Below are 18,441 nucleotides of genomic sequence, written 5' to 3' on the forward strand. Positions count from 1 at the left end.
ATACACGGTATGTATTTTTGTTTTCGTATCCCTCTAACGTGTATTTGGCTAAAAGAAGGACATTTATGGGGATTTGTTTCTATTTTTAATTTCTAGTGCATTTTCTGTGCTTAGCGTCTCTTTTCCTGAAATATTCTGTACTATTAATTGTTGTCGGATACTATCCAGCCTGAAATGTAAAACAAGATACATTCCCAGTATACACTGTGTGTACAAAGCACTGACATTAGGTGGAGCCCTTGGCTCCTTACAGGAGTATTGGTAATTATTACCATCCAGATCCACCGAGAAGAACAAGGAGATGGAATCAGAACAATGACACATTTCAGTCCGAAGCTAATGGACAGAATACACCGGAGGTTCTACGATGCTTCGCTCCACCCTGTGAATCATCCTCCGTCCCGTCAATCACATCTTTAGTGAATGGGACGCTGACAGTACCAGGTAAGAAAAGGATTAAACACTGCGAATCTAAAGAAAAAGGGGAGGTGGGGAGATGTGACAATCAACGAGGATTGAACTTTTTAGAAGTCATCGATTCCTAAGCATGAAAGGGTTAATAATTCATTATCTCCAGCCTGATTTACTGAATTCTACTCGCATTACTTAAAGTGGAAATTAATGTAGCTCCATGGACTGAGCTGTGCTCCATTATTGTAAATGAGTTAAAGATTTGGCTCTGGAGAGATCCGGGGCCACAGATGTAGTTATATGTGTGTAGTCCTGGTCTCTTTGTATGAGAAGAACACTAAGTTTGTACTGGGGAGAGGGGGGAGATGAAGCAGCTTCTCCATAGAATGTAGAATTCCTGCGGAATGTTCAGATTAGATACATTGTATCACTGTCATCACCTCCCTGGAAAAGTTATTGGTAGTTGCTACAGCTTCTCTGAACTGCTGATATTTTGTTTTTTATTTGTTATCTGCCCTCATTAAAAATAGGAGCACCCTATTCCCGCGCCGACGAGAGTGTTTAGTAACAAATATAAGGCTATGTGTCCACGGTAGAATGTACCTGCGGATTTTTCTGCATGAAAATCCGCGACTTTCGCGGCAAATCCGCACCTTATTTTTGCCGCGGATTTGCCGCGGATTTACCGCGGATTTACCGCGGATTTTGATGCGGATTTTTTTTTTCCCCCCCATTCTATACCCAAAATCCGCACCAAAATCCGCAACAATAATTGACATGCTGCAGATTTTTCCGGATCAAAATCCGCGGCAAATCCGCCGCGGAAAAATCCGCAGCATGGACACAGCATTTCCAAAATGCCATTGAAATGGCTTGGAAGTGCCGCTGCTGCAGATTTTCGGAAAATCCGCGGTAAATCCGCGGCAAAATCCGCGCAAAATCCGCAGCGTGGGCACATAGCCTTTTAAGGGGGTCCCTTCCGACACATTTCCATTCGTTTCAGTTATTTCCATAAACAAATAATGATAGTGATCAGCGGCTTTACTGGTTCTGCTGGTTTCACTGACGATCCTAATATTTGTATTAGTAATAAAACCTCACAACTGAAATAATACAATTCTTATATTGTTATTTATTCATTGTTAATCTTACAAATAAAATACTAAATTTTATTTTTTAATATTCATTCATTTATTCATTTTTTAATCTATTTATTGATTGTTACATCTATTTATCCTTTTTTAATTTTCATTAATGTATTCTCTTTTTAATCCATTTATTTATTGCTACATCTATTTATTAATTAATGTATTGCTTTATTTGTTCATTCATTCATTCATTCATTCATTCAGTCATTAATCTATTTATATAAATGTGATCAGACATTCGATCTCGTCTATCCAGACGTTGATGATCATGCTTTGTGTCGTTAATGCTTTTATATTTAAAAAAACCTTTTACATTAATTCATTATTTCATTCAATTCATTCATTTATCCTATCATTTGTTTCTGAATTAATTACTTACATTCAGTTCTCAATCATTTTTCCCTTTGTCCATTAAATAATATATTAATTATTTTATTAATTTATTTATTATTTAATCCATACATATGTTTTTTATTTGTTTCTTACTGAATTCATTCATTTTTCATTGATTCTTTATAATTCCCTCTTTCATTCATTCACTCATTCATTAATTCATTTATTCACAGTTTAGGTCCATTCATTAATTCATTCATTCACAGTTCAGATCTGTTAATTCTTTCATTCATTCATTCACAGTTTAGATCTATTCATTCACAGTTTAGATCTATTGATTCATTAATTCATTCACAGTTTAGATCTATTCATTCATTCACAGTTTAGATCTATTCATTCACAGTTTAGATCTGTTCATTCATTCATTCACAGTTTAGATCTATTCATTCATTCATTCATTCACAGTTTAGATCTATTCATTCATTCATTCATTCATTCACAGTTTAGATCTATTAATTCATTAATTTGCCATTTAGAATTATTAATTCATTAATTCATTTGTTTGTTCGTTCATTGGTTTCCGCATTCATTGATACCTTTATAAGTTCATTGATTTGGTTTTCATTCATTCTCATTTGTTCAATTAATTGATGAATCATGTATTAATTATTTAATTCATTCAATAATTTGCATATGTATTAATGCCTATTGATTTATGTTTATTATTTAATTTAAATTCTTTATTATTTAGGTTTAATTTATCAGTATAACTATGCTCATTCAATCATTCAGTCATTCTCATGTCAGAGTAAAACAAGTCAGATTCTAGATCGTTGATAGAAAAATGTTTCTTCTGTCCATTACAGACCACACAATTCTCCTGTGTTACTGTCATTTTCTATTACATACCATGTTTCTCTGAAAATAAGACAGGGTCTTATATTATTTTTTGCTCTGAAAGGTGCGCTAGGGCAGGGGTCTCAAACTCGGCTGGGTATAAGGGCCGCACATAGAAAAAAAAATAATTTGGTGGGAGCTGCATTGATTGCAGGAGAAAGTGATATTTTTGTTGATATCATATTTTTTTTTTCTCTACACCTTTTGATCACTGTTTTTGAACATTTTTTGCTTATTTATTATAACAAACATGCACTTTTTTAATTTAAATTATATACGGTATATAAAAAAACATTTTTTATGGTAAAAAAAGTCATGCTTAATTTTTTTATTTTACATTGTTTCCCTTTCTTGTAAGTAATATAGTTTTACAATAAGCACCATATAGTAATTTTGGCCAACATCTTTTAGTAAGGTCCCCTTTCTTGTTCATCTTCTTGAAGTATTGTGCCCATCCTTATCCCCATCCTGTTGTAATGTGCCCCAGCCTTGTTCCCTTTAACTAGTGTGCCCCATCCTGGTCGTCATCATGTAGTAATGTGCTCATCCTTGTCTCCATCTTGTAGTAATGTGCCCCATCATTGTCCCCATCCTGTAGTAATGTGCCCATTCTGTAGTAACATGCCTTAGCCTTATCCCCTTTAACTAATGTGCCCCATCCTTGTTACCATCCTGTAGTAATGTGCCCATCCTGTAGTAATGTGCCTCATCCTGTAGTAATGTACCCAACATTGTCCCCTTTTACTAATGTGCCCATCCTTGTCCCCATCCTGTAGTAATGTGCCCATCCTGTGGTAATGTGCCCATCCTGTAGTAATGTGCCTCATACTGTAGTAATGTGCCCAACATTATCCCCTTTTACTAATGTGCCCATCCTTGTCCCCATGTTGTAGTAATGTGCCCCAGCCTTGTTCCCTTTAACTAGTGTGCCCCATCCTGGTTGTCATCATGTAGTAATGTGCTCATCCTTGTCTCCATCTTGTAGTAATGTGCCCCATCATTGTCCCCATCCTGTAGTAATGTGCCCATTCTGTAGTAACATGCCTTAGCCTTATCCCGTTTAACTAATGTGCCCCATCCTTGTCACCATCCTGCAGTAATGTGCCTCATCCTGTAGTAATGTGCCTCATCCCGTAGTAATGTGCCCAACATTGTCCCCTTTTACTAATGTGCCCATCCTTGTCCCCATCCTGTAGTAATGTGCCCATCCTGTGGTAATGTGCCCATCCTGTAGTAATGTGCCTCATACTGTAGTAATGTGCCCAACATTATCCCCTTTTACTAATGTGCCCATCCTTGTCCCCATGTTGTAGTAATGTGCCCCAGCCTTGTTCCCTTTAACTAGTGTGCCCCATCCTGGTCGTCATCATGTAGTAATGTGCTCATCCTTGTCTCCATCTTGTAGTAATGTGCCCCATCCTTGTCCCCATCCTATGGTAATGTACCCATTCTGTAGTAACATGTCTCAGCCTTTTCCCCTTTAACTAATGTGCCCCATCCTTCCTGTAGTAATGTGCCCAACCTTGTCCCCTTTTACTAATGTGCCCATGCAGGTCCTCTTCTTGTAGTAATGTCCCCTTTACTGATCCTCTTCTTGTAGCAATGTCCCATCCTGGTCCTCTAATGTGCCATTCTGCACACACACACACACACACACACACACACACACACACACATATGCACGCACGCACGCACACACACACACATTTTTCTCACCTTTCCTCCGTTCCCTTGGTGTCCTCTTCCCTGCTTCTTGCGGCCCACAGGCACGAGCCCCCGTTAACGATCGCAGCCACTGTCAGCGATTCATATGAAATTCAGACAGATGAACATTTTGCCATGGCTGCGCAGAGTCAAGCTCTTTCTGCACTATTCCAAAAGCAGCCACCGGCCAATCTGAGGCAAGCAGGTGACGTCATACACCTCAGCTGCTTGCCGCGATCGTCAAGGGGGGCACGTGCCTGCGGGCTGCAAGAAACAGCCTGAGGGGCCGCATGTTTTAGACCCCTCGGCTATGGCGTATTTTTAGGGGATGTCTTATATTTTCCCATGAACAACAATCCACATTTATTCTTAAACAAAAAATTAACATTTATTCAGTTTTAATTCTTTCATTACATTCTGGAACATCCACATTTTGTGTTACTCCTGTTACTGGGTCAGATGCACATTTTCTTATCTGATCTGTTATTCTTGTCCTATAGTGGTGGGCACAGACCATATTTACAAAGGGTTAAATTACATGCTTAAACTTATTATTCTATGTACTGCTAAGTTTACCCCCAAAAGAAAGCAGACCCCCCTAAAAGGGTTGCGCTTACCAGACCCCAAACAATTAGAGTTGGAAAGTGAATGGGCTCTCACATAGAGATCTGTGTCGCTGTCAGGTCCCCCTGTGTTCTACAGAGGTTGGCTCCCCCTGGTGACTGGAAGTAGTATCCCTCACGTGGAGTCATACTGGTCCCGATCTGTGTGTGAGAGCCGCAGTGCGATGCTGCTTGAATGGCGAGGGACTTCACAGCACTGCAGATCTCTGTGTTAGAGCCCATCCACCATCATCACCTGCAAACTGTAATTGTTTGAGATCTGGATAGGTTTTTTTTGGGGGGGGGGGTGTCTGCTTTCTTTTGTGGGTGTCTGCTTTCATTTAAGTATTTAAGCATTTAAGGAGTTATTGGTTTCGAGGGGAAACATGAAAAGTTTGGTAAAGTAGCTATAACCAAATTGTGCTTTTTTTGATGAAGAGTCCTGCTGTATTCTTTAACTTTTTAGCTGCTTGGACACTTCTTTATGAAACTGCAACTAGGACTTATTTTTAGAGTAGAGCTTATATTTTAATCCTACTCAAAAAAGCCCCCAAAATTCCAAAGGGCTTATTTTTTGGGGGGGAAACAGAGTAGTTCATTTATTCATTGATTTAGTTGTTAATTTTTTAATACTTAGTCATTTTTTCCTCCCCTTCATCTGAGAGCCATTATTCTTCCTTCCCCCTAGGTATTTGAGTGCTTATTTTTTGTGGTACCAGTTGTAGTTTTGAATGATACCCTTCCCTTTCTGATACAATGTGCTAAAAAACGGGGGGAAAAACACCAATTGGTGCAAAAAAAAACAATTCTGCCACTTTTTCCCCTCTTTTCCTCTTTATGGTGTTTACTGTATGGGTTAATTAATTCTATATTTTGATAGATTGAACTTTTATAGACTTGTCCAGACAAAATATACATCATTTTTTATTGTTTTAATTTCTTATATAGGTGATTTAGATTTGTATTTTTTTTTTTAATTTTTACTATTTTTTCTTAATATTTTTTAGCCCTTATTGGGGACTTGAACCTGCGATCATCCAATTGCTTATATTTCATATTGCAGCAGATAGTATGTAGATAGCAGCGATGGAGCCCTTCATTCAGCAGATGCGCTCCATTTAACAAAGATTCACAGCAGCATCTAAATGGTAAAAAGCAGCGATAGGAGCTCAGCTCCGGTTGCTGCTCTTAGACACAGATACCGGCTATGTAATATAGCCGCCATCTTCTGAGCCCTTCTACACTTGTGGACCCCGGAGACGATGTACAATTAGGTAGTTTTGCACAAAGGATTTAAACCAAAAAATTAAAAGAGGCAAAAAATGAAGGATTAGTTTCGAGATGTTCCCTGGGTAAATCAAACAGTTTTTTAATTAATTAATTAATTAATTTGTTCATTCATTCATTCATTCATTCATTCCGAGTGATATTTAGCTGTAATGGGTTTTGTGCAGAGGACATGGAGTTGCTCCATAATGTCTCATTTCATGAATGATCATCAAGATCCTACAATGTTCTTGAAGTTTTACCCTGTATTTTTGGATCTCCTGCAGGATCTAATCAGGACCTGATTTTGGATCTATCTCCACCAGGGTGATCTCAGTTGTGAACCTGCCACCATGCGCAAACCATTTATCCTAGCACTTCTCCTTGCCATATTCCTTGTAAGCTTTGGTTGGTACCAAAGCAGTTTCCAGGTGAGACGAGCCTACACACCTACAACTTTTTGACTTATTATTATTATTATTATTATTATTATTTATTTATAGAGCACCATTGATTCCATGGTGCTGTACATGAGAAGGGGGTTACATACAAAATACATGTACAAGTTACAGTAGACAGACTAGTACAGAGGGAAGAGGGCCCTGCCCTTGCGGGCTTACATTCTATAGGATTATGGGGAGGAGACAGTAGGTGGGGTGTAGGTGGGGCGGCAGCTCCGCACGGTGGTGGGGCGGCAGCTCCGCACGGTGGTGGGGCGGCAGCTCCGCACGGTGGTGGGGCGGCAGCTCCGCACGGTGGTGGGGCGGCAGCTCCGCACGGTGGTGGGGCGGCAGCTCCGCACGGTGGTGGGGCGGCAGCTCCGCACGGTGGTGGGGCAGTGAGGTCATTCAAGGTTATAGGCATTTCTGAACAGATGAGTCTTTAGGTTCCGTTTGAAGTTTGCAAGTGTAGTAGATAATCTGACGTGTTGAGGCAGTGAGTTCCAGAAGACTGGGGATGTTCGGGAGAAGTCTTGGAGACGGTTGCATGAGGAGCGAATGAGAGAGGAGGATAGAAGGAGATCTTGGGAGGACCGGAGATTATTATTTATTATAGAAAGACTTATTCGTCTTTCTATAATAAACTTCTTAAAATCCAATAGTATTCCTATATATGATGAGAGTATTATGTATTTCAGGATTCTTTGAGAACTTTACTCCCCATCTGCTTTGTACCCACCACTAACGAAAGACAAGCTTTGACGAAAGAGTCAACCCTTCCACCGAAACCTGAGCTTCAAGCACAAGAAGATGAATCAACTCCTCCACCGAAACCTGAGCTTCAAGCACAAGAAGATGAATCAACTCCTCCACCGAAATCTGCGCTCCAGGTAGAAGTAGACGCCATATTTGAAAAAATAGAGAACCTCCTGATCCCCAAAGTGTCATTTACAGACTTTAAACAGACCACGAATGCAAGGAACAGTAAGGTTTCCATTGCCAACCCTCGGGAGACGTACTGTGTGGGAGACGACTTAGTGGTGCAGGTCGATATGTTCGATCACTCGGGCAACAGGAAGACATATGGAGGAGACTTCTTAAGACCAAGACTCTTTTCTCAAGAACTTGGAGCTGCTGTTTCAGGAATCGTGGAGGACTTCAAAAATGGGTCCTACCACGTTCATTTTCCATTATACTGGGCCGGAAAAGTCAATATCAACATTTTGTTGTTCTACCCAAGTGAAGGAGTGGCCGCTGTATGGAGGTCAAGACATTCCAGTCAAGGAGTTATTGGTTTCGAGGGGAAATATGAAAAGTTTGGTAAAGTAGCTGTAACCAAATGTGCCTTTAGGCTCTCTAAGGAAGAAGGGAAGGAGATCTGCGAATACAAGGACCCCCTATACGAGGAGGTCTTCCACTGCTACAAAGCTCCCAACTTTACTTGTGAAAGTCTGAATGAAATGAGAGGCTATGATCTTCAAGCCTCATATCTTACCCCGGTGGAAAAGCAAATATTTCAGAGGTACAATTTTCGTTATGGTTTTTGTTTTGTCCTTAAATTTCATTGAGATCAAGTCCAACTAGTGATGGTGGTGAAGGTCCACTTCTTGGAATCTCCACTAAATCCCAACATGAAAGGTCTTTTGGTCTCTCTAACACTCCGAAGAACCTTTGGATGATTTCATGGTCGTCAGGCATGGATGGTTTGTAAATATATTCAAGGCTGCTTCCAAAGAAGTCCAAATGTTTGAGTTTTAAAATTAGAGAACTTGCCATCAAGACACATAGCTTTGCATAGGTGCTGTGTACACAAAACCTACTGAAGAGGAGCCATGTGGTTTAGAAAACTTACTTTCAAATATCCTATCAGGTCATTATTCAGCTTTAATAGAGAGAATAAGAGGGTCCACATGGGACCCTAGGCTATCCCTAACCTCAGAGTTACCTCTAATGGTTGAGATGCCCATACCTGGCTATTCTCCTAACCAGATCTACCCAGTTACCCTCCCTCTAGGAAAGGACAGATCAGGAATGTGATGGTAACACAGATTAAGACAGGGAAAAACTAAAACTCAGACACACTGCAAACTCACATGAACAAACAATAACAGATTAAGGAGGAAAACAAGAGCTGGAAGGTAGCAAGACAAAGACAAAAAGAGTTTACAGCACAGCCGCTTACAGCAATAATGTACAATAACCACCAGAAATCCTGGCTCACAACACCTCCCTACACCAGTATAGGTAAGCTATAGCTGGCATTGACTGCAGGATAGAGAGGGACAGGAGCTCCTATACTGACGCTCACTCTAGGGTACCCTAGGCTAACCATTACCCTTGAAGATGGAGATGCTGGAGTTTTGTGCCATACCATTCTGCTGACTAGATTTAATCTGTAACCCCCCCAGGGAAGGAAGGGGCAGGAGTGTGATTGAAACATTGATTAAGACATACAGGGAAAAATTAAATCTCAGACACACTGTAAACTCACAGGAACAAACAATAAGAGGTTAAGGAGAAAAACAAGAGCTGGAAGGTAGCAAGAAAAAGACAAAAAGAGTTAACAGCACAGCTGCTTACAGCAAGAATGTACAACAACCTCCAGAGAGCCTGGTCACAACACCTCACCAGACCAGCATAGGTAAGCTATAGCTGGCATTGACTGCAGGATAAAGAGGGACAGGAGCTCACGCTAGGGAACCCTAGGCTATCCCTGACCTCTGGATTACCCCTGAAGATGGAGATGCTGGAGTTCCGTGCCATACCATTCTCCTGTCTAGATTTAATCTGTAACCCCCAGGGAAGGAAGAGACAGGAGTGTGTTTGAAACACTGATTAAGACATACAGGGAAAAACTAAAACTCAGACACACTGTAAACTTACAGGAACAAACAATAAGAGACTAAGGAGAAAAACAAGAGCAGAAAGGTAGCAACAAAAAGAGTTAACAGCACAACTGCTCACAGCAATAATGTACAACAACCACCAGAAAGTCTGACTCACAACACTTCACCAGACCAGTATAGGTAAACTATAGCTGGCATTGACTGCAGGATAAAGAGGGACAGGAGCCTCTATACTCACACTCATGCTAGGGGACCCTAGGCTATCCCTGACCTCCGGATTACCCTTGAAAATGGAGATGCCAGAGTCTTGTGGCTTAGTATTCTCCTTACCAGATTTAATCTACTACCCCCACAGGGAAGGAAGGGGCAGGAGTGTGATAGAAACACTGATTAGAACAAACAAATAGGGAAAAAACAAAACTCAGACACAATGTAAACTCACAGGATTAAACAGTAAGAAACTAAAGAGAAAGACAAGAGCAGGAAGGTAGCAACAAAAAACACAAAAACAGTTAACCCACAACCACTCACAGCAATAATGCACAAAAAGAACCAGAAAGCCTGGCTCATAACACCTCACCAGACCAGTATAGGCAAGCTATAGCTGGCATTGATTGCAGGATAGAGAGGGACAGGAGCTCCTATACTGACCGTCACGCTAAGGGACCCTAGGCTATCCCTGACCTTCGGATTACCCTTGAAAATGGAGATGCTGGAGTCCCGTGCCTTACTATTCTCCTGACCAAATCTAATCTGTTACACCCACAGGGAAGAAAAGGGCAGAAGTGTGATAGAAACGCTGATTAAGAAAAACAAGAGCAGGAAGGTTGCAACAAAAAACACAAAAACAGTTAACCCACAACCACTCACAGCAATAATGCACAAAAAGAACCAGAAAGTATGGATCACAACACCTCACCAGACCAGCATAGGTAAGATATAGCTGGCATTGACTGCAGGATAGAGAGGGACAGGAGCTCCTATTTTGACGCTCACGCTATGGGACCCTAGGCTATCCCTGACCTTCGGATTACCCTTGAAAATGGAGATGCTGGAGTCCCGTGCCTTACTATTCTCCTGACCAAATCTAATCTGTTACACCCACAGTGAAGAAAGGGGCAGAAGTGTGATAGAAACGCTGATTAAGAAAAACAAGAGCAGGAAGGTTGCAACAAAAAACACAAAAACAGTTAACCCACAACCACTCACAGCAATAATGCACAAAAAGAACCAGAAAGTATGGATCACAACACCTCACCAGACCAGCATAGGTAAGCTATAGCTGGCATTGACTGCAGGATAGAGAGGGACAGGAGCTCCTATTTTGACGCTCACGCTATGGGACCCTAGGCTATCCCTGACCTTTGGATTACCCTTGAAAATGAACATGCCAAAGTCCCGTGCCTTACTATTCTCCTGACCAAATCTAACCTGTTACACCCACAGGGAAGAAAGGGGCAGAAGTGTGATAGAAACGCTGATTAAGACATACAGGGAAAAACAAAAATTCAGACAAACTCTACCCCCCTCCAGGGAAGGACAGCTCAGCAGTGTGATGGTAACACAGATTAAGACAGACAGTAAAAAACAAAATTCAGACACACTGCAAACTCAGAGGAACAAACAATAAGAGACAAATGAGAAAACAAGAGCAGGAAGGCAGCAACAAAAACACAAAAAGCGTTAACAGCACACCCGCTCACAGAAATAATTCACAACAACCACCAGAAAAACTGGATCACAACACCTCACCAGACTAGTATAGAGAAGCTATAGCCGACATAGCTGTCCAGCCAGCATATATTGGAAGGGAGTGAACATGATTGGCTCCTCCACAGCATGTGATCAAAAAGACTAACAAGCAGACCAGCAGAGATTAACCCTGTAGGTCATCTCCCTGCACAGATCACAGATCACAGATCTCAAAGAAGTGAGCAGGCAGAGTGCCAGAATTTGTAGTTTCCACAGATCCTGACGCCGCCATGACAGTCGGCGATGCCTGCAAAAATCTCCTTGTGACAGAGAGTTCATTGAATTGATTTTGCACAGTGTAATACTGCGTTTCACCTGTAGGGGCAGCGCAGGGAAACTGAACACTTGCTTTCCAGTTTTCCCTATAGATCACAGTTGATCATCGGAGGATCCTTCTAACAAAAATGTATCGTATTCTTTCAATATTCCATGTTTTTATGGATTTAATTTTTTAAAAACTTCATTATTATTCTTATCATTCCGCTTTTAAAGGTCAAATATCGTTGTACAAATCCCGCACCAGATTTCGCCTCTCGCGGTGGCTCAATGTAACGGTGAGTTCCAACCTCATGTTATTTATTTAAAAATTCAAATTTTCTTCAATAAGCTCCAAACGGTGAATTTTCTCAGAAAGCGCCTACGCTGCAGTACCAGACACTGTCCATGGATAAGGGGGGGGCGCTATTTATTTGGATGCCGTGAAAAATGCACCAAATTCATTAACTAAAAATCTTATTTTTGGGGGGTCTTTTCCAGCCACAGTAAAAGCCCCAAAACCAAAGTGTCAGATGGGAATGAGCTCCCCACTGCCGAGCGGATACTTCTACAATTATATCTGGAATCCGGTTTACTGTGATATGGCAGTTTACACGACGGCGGACGACTTCACCAAATGTCTGCAGGGGAAGAAGCTTTTCCTCATCGGAGACTCCACGTTACGGCAGTTCATGATGCACTTCACCGAGGGAATCAAGAGTAAGGATAGGAACTCTCATGACGGAATCTTTGTATCATAAAATATACTTTATATTTCAATACTGCGCACCAAGGATTGTCTCAGCATCAGGAGCGCACCGCTCCCCAGCCTCACGGCTTCCTACTTGCCAGGGGGCCGGTGCGCTCCTGATGACTGACAGTTCAGATCGGGGCATGGTTGAGTCATGCTTTGTATCGGCAGCACCTGATAAATGTAAGAGCTCTGTAGACTCATCCAATGATCCAGGAAGCCTCAGAGCAGGATTTACAAGCTCCATAGTAAAGAGCATGTAAGCGTGCACTCCTTGCCTGGGAATCCTGTCACCTCTGTTCTACTGCAGTAGTGGTTGGTATCCTTGACAATATAGCTCCCCTCTAAAATCAATGGGTCCGGGTATTGCAATCCTGAAGGTGTTCCATTCAGCCACATATTTTTGCTCCAGTGATCCAAAATGCAGAGGAAATATAGAAATTCATGGCAGAATTCAAATCACTGACCAAACACATGGAACATGGATGGACCCCCAGACAGAATGATGCCCCCACAGCCCTGTATACAGTATGATGCCTTTAGTGCCCACAACACAGTATGATGGCTCCCACTGCCCACAGCACGGCCTGATGGCCCCTACAGCTCTCCACACAGTATGATGGCCCCCACCGCCCAAAACAAGGTATGATAGCCCACACAGCCCACAACAAGGCATGATGGCCTCCACTGCCCACAGCACAGTATGATGGCCCCCACAGCTCTCCACACAGTATGATGGCCCCCACCGCCCAAAACAAGGTATGATAGCCCACACAGCCCACAACAAGGCATGATGGCCTCCACTGCCCACAGCACAGTATGATGGCCCCCACAGCTCTCCTCACAGTATGATGGCCCCCACTGCCCAAAACAAGGTATGATAGCCCACACAGCCCACAACAAGGCATGATGGCCTCCACTGCCGACAGCACAGTATGATGGCCCCCACAGCTCTCCACACAGTATGATGGCCCCCACTGCCCAAAACAAGGTATGATAGCCCACACAGCCCACAACAAGGCATGATGGCCTCCACTGCCCACAGCACGGCCTGATGGCCCCCACAGCTCTCCACACAGTATGATGGCCCCCACCGCCCAAAACAAGGTATGATAGCCCACACTGCCCACAACAAGGTATGATGGCCCCCACTGCCCACAGCACAGTATGATGGCCCCCACAGCTCTCCACACAGTATGATGGCCCCCACCGCCCAAAACAAGGTATGATAGCCCACACTGCCCACAACAAAGTATGATGGCCCCCACTGCCCACAGCACAGTATGATGCCCCCACAGCCCTGTATATAGTATTATGTCTCCACTGCTCACAGCACAGTCTGATGGCCCCCACAGCTCTCCACAGAGTATGATTGTCCCAACAGTCCCCCATACAATATTATGGTCCCAGCAGCCCTATATACAGTAAAATGAAGATGACCTCACAGTCCCCATATAATATGATGGCCCCCATAGCTGCCCACACAGTATAATTGTCCTCACAGTCCCCCATACCGTATGATGGTCCCAGCAGCCCTATGTAGCGTATGATGAAGATGACCTCACAGCCCCCCTACAATATGATGGCCCCATAGCCATCTATACAGTATGATGGCTCCCACATTCCCACCAGGCAGTATGATGGCTTCTCTTACTGTCCCCCTACACAGTATGATGGTTCCCACAGACCACACACACAGTGCAATGAGCCTCTACCTAATACCATTGCCCCACAGCCTTCTACACAGCATGTTTCCACAGCTCTCCACACAGTATGATGGGCCTCACTGATCTCCACACAGTATGATGTTCTTCACAGTCCAACCACACAATATGATAGTCCCCATAGCCCACTACAAAGTACAATAGCCCCCACAGCCCTATAGACAGCATGATGACCTCACAGCCCCCACACAATATGTTTCCCCCTTAGCCATGTATGCAATAGGATTGCCCACATATTCCCTCCCATATAGTATGATGTCCCCCACATACCACCCACACTGTGCAATGACCCCAATAGTCCTGTACATATCTACACAGTATGATTTCTCCAAAGCCTATCACATAGTATAATGCCCCCACAGTTGCCCCATAGATGTTGATGGCTTCCACACAGTTTAAAACACCAAACAGCCCACTTAGACATTATGATGGCCCCCACAGTCCCCCACAAAGTATTATGTTCCCCACAGTGCCCCCCCCCACATAGTACTATGGCCCCATAGCCCTTCACACAGTGTGATTACCTCCACAGCCTTCCACACAGTACAATGGCCCTTACACAGCTGCCTCACACAGGAAGCCCAAATAGTATGATAACCACACAGTGCCCACAACACAATGTGATGCCCCCAAAGTTCCCCACACACTGTATGATTTCCCAGACAGTATGGTGTCACCCACAGACCACCTACACTCTGCAATGACCCCAATAGCACACTATATATCTACACAGCATTATTTCCTACAGTTGCTCCATAGATTTTAATGGCTTCCACACAGTTTGATGCCCCCACAGCTTACTAACACAGTCCATTCCCCCAAGTTTTATGCTCCCCACAGTCCCCCCACACTGCACTATGGCCCCTTAGCCCTTCATAGAGTGATTGCCTCCACAGCCTTCCACACAGTACAATGACCCTTACACAGCCCCCCTCACACATGAAGCCCAAACAGTGTGATCACACCCATAGTGCCCTCAACACAGTATGATGCCCCCAGAGTTCCCCACACACAGTATGATTTCCCACAATCCTCTACACAGTATGATCACCTCCACAGCCTCCAGCACAGTATGATTGCCCCCTCACACAGTTGATGGCCTCAAAAGCTCCCCATAATTTATGGATGAACCTAACATCCACCTACAAACAATTTAATGGCCACCACAACACCCCCACACAATATGATGGACTCACAGTATATCAAGATCTCTGGAGCTCCACACAGCAGGCACAATGTAGTGACATAATTGCACCCACTGTGCTGAGCCTCAGAGCTCAGATTCACAGGGTGAATGATGGAGGAGGGAGCTGAGGTCTCCCTGTTCCATGATCCGGTTCAATTGTATCACCATCTAAGATGCAGATGCCGTTGAAAGTGTATGTCCGGCACTGAGCCCCCGACTCCCAGGCCACATAGCATTTGCATAATTTGCCGCTATTAGCAGTACACCACTGCCATTTTCCTTGACTAATACATTATGTTTGTCTTATATTTCTAGTAGTGAATTATTTCCGATACCATTTTAGTGGATGGGCCGGTTGGTCTTTGGCATTGGAGGCCATGAACATGGAGAAGGATATATATGTTTCCTACAAGAGGCACGGCTTCCCACTGGAACACGATGGCTTCTACTACTTCAAGGAGGACCACTATATCAGTCGTCAGATCGACCAGCGAGCTGGGGGCAAGGACACTATTATTGTGATTACGATGGGACAACATTTTAGACAGTTCCCTCTTAAAATTTTCATCCAGAGAGCCGTCAACATCCGCAGAGCTCTCGAACGATTGTTCCTCAGGAGTCCTGACACTAAGGTCATCATAAAAACTGAAAATACAAGAGAACTCTTTGCCCCGGTAGAAAGGCAAGGGGACTTCCATGGCTACACCCAGTATCTCGTCCTCAAGGAGGTTTTTCAGGGAGTCAATGTTGGCTTTGTGGATGCGTGGGACATGACGGTGGCATCGGCTACAGCGACTGTGCATCCTCCAACTTATACATTTGCAAGTATAATGAGCCTGACGTTCACCTTTGCTTGCTAATAAAACAATATAGGGAAGGGTTATTATTTTTTGGACCAAGAGAGTGTTTAGATCATGGGAAGGTCCTATGGACCAGGGTAATTCTCATCTATCAGGAAAAGTCTTGAAACAGTGTTGTGTCCTAGTCTTCAGAAGGCTTCTTGAACCAGATTACCTTTTTTGACCAAGGAAGGAAACTTGGACTTAGGCAGTCCTGTTGGACGAGGGGTTGAAAACTAAAAGAGGGAAGTATTTATGGCCAAAATAGATTTCTAGGAGTGGGGAAGATCAAGAGACCAGTAGAGTTCTCCTAGAAGACTTAAAGACCTAACTTTGAGAAGAATAGATTTCGTTGGATTACAAAAATTATTTTGACCAAGAGATATCTTTTAGACAAGAGATTATATTGGACCACAGTAGATTTCTGGGATTGGTGAGACCACATGGACCAGGGCATTTCTCCTACACTTGAGAAAGATTTTTAGACTAGAGAAGGTCAATTAGACCAGTGGAAGATTCTTGGAACTTTGACCAAGGAATATCTTTTAAACAAGAGACCATCTTTGACCACAGTAAATTTCTTGGTTTCATGAAGACCATATGGACCAGGGAATTTCTCCTAGACTTGGGAAAGATATTTTTAGACTAGAGAGGGTCACTTAGACTAGTGGAATATTCTTGGACCTTTGACCAAAGGATATATTTTAGACAAGGGACTATCTTGGACCACAGTAGATTTCTTGGTTTCGGGAAGACCACATGGACCAGGGAATTTCTCCTAGACTTGGGAAAGATTTTTAGACTAGAGAATGTCACTTATGCCAGTGGAAGATTCATGGACCTTTGACCAAGGGATATCTTTTAGACAAGGGACCATCTTGGACCACAGTAGATTTCTTGGTTTCGGGAAGACCAAATGGTGCAGGGAATTTTTACTAGACTTGGTAAAGATTTTTAGACTAGAGAAGGTCACTATGATCAGTGGAAGATTCTTGGACCATACGATGTCTCTTAGACATGGACCATACGATGTCTCCTAGTATAACGGAGATGCTCAGACTTCCTAGTATTAAGGAGATTCTCTTTAACCGGGTAAGATGAGAGCATGAGACAATGTTTTGGACGAGGCAAAAGAACATGTCTACAAAATATGTCTCTCAAACCGGTTAAGGTAGCCATGAGAACCATGAGAAGACGTCTTGGATCACAGAAGGTTCTTGGTGAAACGTAGATTGCATAGAAGAGTTCTTCAACTAAAATGGAGGCGGGTTAATTTATATTATAATATATACTTTATGTAAGTTATAAAATTATAATTTTTTGTATCATATCATGAAAATCAATGTTTATAAAATAGAGATTTTATATATATTTAATTAAATAAATTTGAATGGAATGTAACATTTTTCTGGACTTTCTACTGCTTTTCTGACAGCTCTCAGGAGTCAGGACCTTAAGTTATTTCTTAGGTAGTGTGTACAAATCCGTGTGTCGTGGTCCTCGATCTTACTGATCATTTAGTAGAAGTATCTGAGGCTGTCAATTTCAGGTCAGGAGACACACCGCCAGGCAACACTCGGATCTGTGCATCCAGCCTTACTTGCTTTACCCCGGGCGATTTTCCGTTTTTCATTTTTTTTATTTTTCAGTCAATCTTTCCATGTGAGGGCTTCTTTTTTGCGGAACGAGTTGTACTTTTCAATGAAACCTTGAGTCTTACCATATAGTGTACTGAAAAACGGCAAATAAATTCCAAATGCGGAAACATTGCAAAAAAAAAGTGCGATTGCACGATTGTTGAGATATTTTATTCACTGTGTTCACTATATGGTAAATCTGATGTGTTGGTGTGATACCTCAGGTTGGTGCGAGTTCGTAGATACCAAACATGTAAAGGTTTACTTTTATCTAAGGGGTTAAAAAAAATCAGAAGTTTGTCCAAAAAAATGGCGCATGTTTGCGCCATTTTCCATGACCCATAGAGTTCTCATTTTTTGGGATCTACGTCTCAGTGATGGCTTATTTTTTGCTGATGTTTTTACAGGTACTACTTTTGTACAAGTGCTACGTTTTGATTGCATCTTATTGCATTTTGCGCAAAATTTGCAGCAACCAATAAACGTAATTTTGGCGTTTGGAATTTTTTTGCCGCTACGCCATTTACCAATCAGATCTTATATTTTGATAGATCGGGCGTTTATTACCCGGTGATACCAAATGTCTGTATACATTTCATTTTTTAACCCTTTAATTTTCAATGTGGCGAAAGGGGGGTGATTTGAACTTT

General features: G+C 42.5%; 1 protein-coding gene across 1 annotated transcript; it reads left to right on the forward strand.

Annotated features, from left to right (window-relative positions):
- The first annotated feature begins 316 nt into the window (after positions 1 to 316).
- On the forward strand, positions 317 to 17,545 carry LOC142245581 (NXPE family member 4-like). The gene is made up of 6 exons (XM_075318412.1): positions 317 to 444; positions 6,649 to 6,792; positions 7,500 to 8,323; positions 11,892 to 11,953; positions 12,156 to 12,374; positions 15,631 to 17,545. The coding sequence occupies exons 2-6, from the start codon at positions 6,715 to 6,717 to the stop codon at positions 16,173 to 16,175; spliced, it is 1,728 nt and encodes a 575-aa protein (XP_075174527.1). The 5' UTR covers positions 317 to 444; positions 6,649 to 6,714; the 3' UTR covers positions 16,176 to 17,545.
- The last annotated feature ends 896 nt before the right edge of the window (positions 17,546 to 18,441 follow it).

This window comes from Anomaloglossus baeobatrachus, chromosome 7 (assembly GCF_048569485.1).
Source record: "Anomaloglossus baeobatrachus isolate aAnoBae1 chromosome 7, aAnoBae1.hap1, whole genome shotgun sequence".
Classification (NCBI taxonomy): domain Eukaryota; kingdom Metazoa; phylum Chordata; class Amphibia; order Anura; family Aromobatidae; genus Anomaloglossus; species Anomaloglossus baeobatrachus.